The sequence below is a fragment of the Oratosquilla oratoria genome, chromosome 28 (assembly GCF_046742065.1).
Source record: "Oratosquilla oratoria isolate Oo_2021 chromosome 28, ASM4674206v1, whole genome shotgun sequence".
NCBI classification, from domain to species: Eukaryota; Metazoa; Arthropoda; class Malacostraca; order Stomatopoda; family Squillidae; genus Oratosquilla; species Oratosquilla oratoria.
The window spans coordinates 49,488,778-49,493,777 of NC_134804.1; the positions used below are offsets into that span (position 1 = coordinate 49,488,778).

General features: G+C 40.0%; 1 protein-coding gene across 1 annotated transcript in view; it reads right to left on the reverse strand.

The window, feature by feature from the left end:
* Positions 1-5,000, reverse strand: part of LOC143040509 (protein O-linked-mannose beta-1,2-N-acetylglucosaminyltransferase 1-like) — a 33,340-nt gene that overhangs the window by 2,161 nt on the left and 26,179 nt on the right. The window contains exons 10-11 of the mRNA XM_076211601.1: positions 2,674-2,826; positions 667-846 (exon numbers count right to left, since the gene is read on the reverse strand). Coding sequence (XP_076067716.1) covers positions 667-846; positions 2,674-2,826 — 333 coding nt within the window. The remainder of the gene's footprint in view (positions 1-666; positions 847-2,673; positions 2,827-5,000) is intronic.

Here is a 5,000-nt window from a genome sequence, read left to right on the forward strand (position 1 = left end):
AGTAAAGGGAATGTGTGTGATGAAAGTGAAACAGTAGAGGATATGACTTCCCTAGACCCACCCACCTCAAACTCAAACCCACTAACCCACTCTCACGCAGTGAGAAGTGAGAAACCCGTGGTAGGACAAAGCCCTGTCAGTTGCAGCAAGCCGCTGTTCTCTCTCTCTCTCTTTTTTTTTTTTTTTTTTTTTTGGTCGCCTCTCCGCCTGGCCATATTTGGCGGTAACCAACGCAGGAAACCCACAGTGGATCTCAGGAAACGAACTCGCGACCACCTGCTCATGAGTTCGACACGGTATCCACTGAGCGGCGACCATAGTTTGTGGGTAATGGTTAAATGGGTGAAAGAGTGGGAAAGGGGAACTTACCTGCTTGACGAGTTAAACACCATATGAGGACGGAGCCTTTATTTGTACGACGTTTCGCTTATTACAGCTTTTTCAAGTACAAGTTGAGATACATATGCTTGAGATTAAATAAGGGGAAAGGAGGGAACGGGGAGAGAAAAGAAGAAGGGAGGGGAAGGAAGGGGAGGAGGGGGAGGAGGAGGAGGAGGAGGAGAGGAGGAGGAGAAAGGGTGGGGATGGAACACTGGGAAAGGTTGAGAATGGTGGCCCAAACGTCCGTAGGCGAAATGTTCACAAAGGGTGGTTTAAAAAACTTACCTGTTACCCCCAAGAGTAATACCCAGAACGGCCGTATCTCGCTTGATTGCGCATTTCCTGATAACGTCAGCACTTAGGTTCAGCACGGTGGTGTCGGGAGAGGTGATCAAATCGTGCAAAACATCTTCATAAAGATCACCCTGCAGGTGATGCGACTGCTTGATCTTATCATTCATGTTCCTAAAATGAGAATCAAGTCAAGATATGAATCTTAAGAACGAAGACTTAATTTTATAGGGATCCGCATCGAAGTAATGGTAGGGATTTGACAAAACGAATCACACTACTGCTGCTGCTACAAGAAAAGTGTTGTTATTTCAGTTTCTCCTAATACTTCCTGTCGTCCCTTTTTTTCACAGTTCACGTGTATTTACACTCCTTTCCATTGGTGAATTAAGTATCTACAATAGAACTTTCCATTTACCAGTGTTCTATACTCTTATCTCTACCTCTTCCGGGCCATCAAGTGCGGCCTTCTGCGGCCTTTGATATACATATTATTTAAAAAAAATTATATTATCTATTATTTAAAAAGTATATTATTTATTATAAAAAGGGATAAGATAATTGAAAAAAAAAATTCAGTGCGGCATCTATGTGGGACGATGAATTATAAGGTGACCTTCATGAATAAAAAGGTCCCTCACCCCTGGACCAGTCTTCACAGATCTCCTGTTCCTTGGGTATCACAGTCATAAAGGATTACAAAGGATTACAAAGGCGGAGCATGCCGACAGGAGACCTTTTGATCCATATCTAGGTCGGATGCAAAAAAGAAAAAAAAAAAAAAAAAAAATATCCTATGCCCTCTTCCATCATTAACTCATTCTTTATTCCCTCTTCAGATCTAAATAATTCTTCATTCTTTGGTACATTTTTCTTGTTCTCAGTTCCTTCTATTGCATTGTGATTGTTCCACGGCTGTCATTTTTTTCTTTGTCCATGCATATACTTTAAATAAGTCAACTTTCATCATTCCTCGCATTCACTAAACTGTTATTATGTTCACACTTTACTTATAACAATCATTGGTTATAAAACTAACGATAGTGTACATTGTGACTTCAAGAGAACACATCAAGGCGATAAATGCAAGCAGACCTGGGCGCGTTACAGCTGAACAGGTAGTGCGTTACCGAAAAATCTGGGTTGCAGTTCCGTCAATGCGTTACCGGTTTCAATTTCCTTAGAGTGGTCCGCGTTACTACGTATGTGTATATGTATACACACATACACAGCATACATACGCAGATTTTTTTGGTAACGCACTACCTGTCCAGCGGTAACGCGCCCAGCTCTGGAAGGAAGTCAAACCCTCAGAGGTACATCACCTTCGGAGAGGAAAGGGGTTATCACACTGGGCTATTTTTCCTCCGACACTCTACCTCCAACCTCCATTTGAACAACTAGAACATGACTTCGCTTACAAAAATCTAGACTTCTCTATGAACATTTCAACATTAAGTCTAACTTTCGTGTAGGTTTACATTCTTAGTTCGTCGTTCAGCTTTGCCATATATATATGATGGAAAGATAATTTGATATTTGTAGATTTGAAAAATAAAATACTGTAACCGAAGTCGTTTTTACTCGAACGAACTCTCAACTGTCGGCGCTGGTGAAGCCCGTGGAAACTGCCCAGTGTGATACTCTAAACTGACCATCCGACCAATATTCAGAGCAACACAAAATCGTCAATTCCAGCCTCCAGACCCCTGTTCCAAAAGAACCCGTCACTATCCCAACAGTGACCATACACTAAGTAAAAATTATGAATAAAACATCTTCTATGCAGTCTGTAAACAAGCAGCAAAGCCAATGTACCGTTTTCCCCTTAATGTCCAAAATAAACATCAGGTAATAGTGAACGAATACTTACAAACTAGTTGCTCTAAGACGTTTGAAGTAATCTTTGATGACAGGCGTCTCAAACAAGCAGCAAAGCCAATGTACAGTTTTCCCTTAATGTCCAAAATAAACATCAGGTAATAGTGAACGAATACTTACAAACTAGTTGCTCTAAGACGTTTGAAGTAAGCTTTGATGATAGGCGTCTCTGGTTCAAGTTCGGGTCCCACTGGTTTTCGAAATACACGGGAAACATCTGGGATAACAATCTCCTTAGTCCTTCTCCCTTTTCCTGTCCAACCTTCCCAACCTCTGTGGAATAGATAGATTTCAAAATATTCAGAATAAATCAAAATAACCCATGGGTATAGCTGCTACGTCACAACATATCAAATTAATATTACCACATCCAGAATTACAGAAGATCCAGCATATTTTGTTATCCATAATTATATTTTCTGATGGTAAAGGATAACTTACAAAATATATACCGTAGGAAGGGGCAAAAATGGCCAAATGGGGGTAGAATTGGCCATTGTCATTGTTAAATACCAAATCATGTTTGTCCACAAAATAAAGGGAGTTGTACAAAACGCATAATAGTTGGTTGTTTTATTTCGCTGTATATCTGTCATAATTAGGCATGGAACAAAGACAATGGCCAGTTTTACCCCATGTGGCTACTTTTGTCCCTTCCTACGATATATTAAAACTACGATATACAAAAGACCTTTTCCTTTTTTAAATATGGGTAGCACACAAACGTCATCATAAACAAATAAAACTCATCCAGCCATCACTTCCCATCTTAGCATTTTCAGAACGAAGGATCGCCCTGTTCTCCGCCTCACTGATTGGATGAAAAGATATGTAGCGAGACACGTCAACTCCACAGAAGAGCTTGAAAGCCAGAGTTTGTGTGTTAACATCGCTTCCACACATGGTGAACCCTTTCCCCTTCCGTTAACCTCTTCGATACTCGCGTTATGAAATATAAAGTTACGGCTGTATAACTCGTTCTCTTTCACCCTGAATATTAATAACCACAGAAAATATGATCAAGCTAGTTCACGGAATATGGGGGTTCACTCAGCTACAACTACAAAATAAATATAATCAAAATTCCAACACCGATATCCTTATATATCCACTTGCGCCATATAACGCCTACGTAGGCATAATCGTATTGAAGGTATTAATATTATAAAGAATATAAGAATACTTTAGACTGTATCTTCCCTTCACCCATTCACAATCTCCCTCTATCCATTCTTATATTTTGCAACTTTTCTCCTCTACCCATCAGACATCCACATGTATCCAAAGTACCTTCATCCCATCCATCCATCTCATTCTTGGCCTTCCTCTCAAGATCACTCCATTCATTTTTGCTTTCCATGTATTCCCAAACACTTTATCTTGGGAAACATTTAGTCCCTTCCTCTCTACCTCTTTTGTATTTCAAGCCTCTGCCACATACAACACCAGGAATACATCAGTCCTTCAGGCAATTGCCTCTTTGCATTCATACAATACACCTATCTTTCATGGCCCTATCATTCCACCCTGAAATCTCCTTGGTTCCATTATTCTGTAATTCCACCTCCACATCCCCTCCTCCACTCACCATCGCATGTAACTTCAGCTGCTTGAAACTTTTCCACATCCTCACTCGTCAGTCATAATCAGTATGACACCATTATCGCCCTTGTACGTATGGTCAATTTACTTTTGCCCACATTTACCATTAACTCTCTCTCAAAACCCTTCAAACTGCTTCACACTTTGTTCAGAATAAGACACAAATGCAGTATCAGCCACATAGAGCAACTGTTTTAGTTCCCATGTTCTTCAATTCTCAACCCCAATTTTTAGATCTGTTTATCTCATTCCCCCTCCCATCTAAATATATGTTAAATTCTGGTGCTGGTACATTGTGACAAGTTGATGAAGGTGGGAAAAGAAATGACGGGTCTAATTCGGAGTTTCTGAGTTTATTCTTCAGAGGAAGAAGCATAGAGCGAAACCGGTCAGGAATAAACTCAGAAACTCGGAACTAGACCCGTGACTTCTTTTTCCACCTTCATATGTTAAATTACTATGGCATTATTACACAACCCTTATGCAGCTCTTCATCCTCCTCAAGCCGTTTACTATTTCCATTCCTGACCGTCGCACTTATTCTACTGCTCATGTACAAGAATTTTACTGCTTTCTACAGACGTCACCCTATCTTATATATTTGTAAAATGCACAACAATGTTTCTCTATCAGCACTGTCATAAACCTTCTCTAAGTCGAGAAATCCTAAAAAGGGCATCCTTACCAGTTACGCATCTCTTTTTTTTTCTTTTTTTTATAAACCCTATACTTCTCTCAGCTTGTATTGTTTCTTTTTTTCTTTTTTATTTATTTTGCTCACCTTCAACATTTCTCTACCTCCCTCCTTATTCCTCCTCCTCCACTTTATCTCCATTTTCAATTTC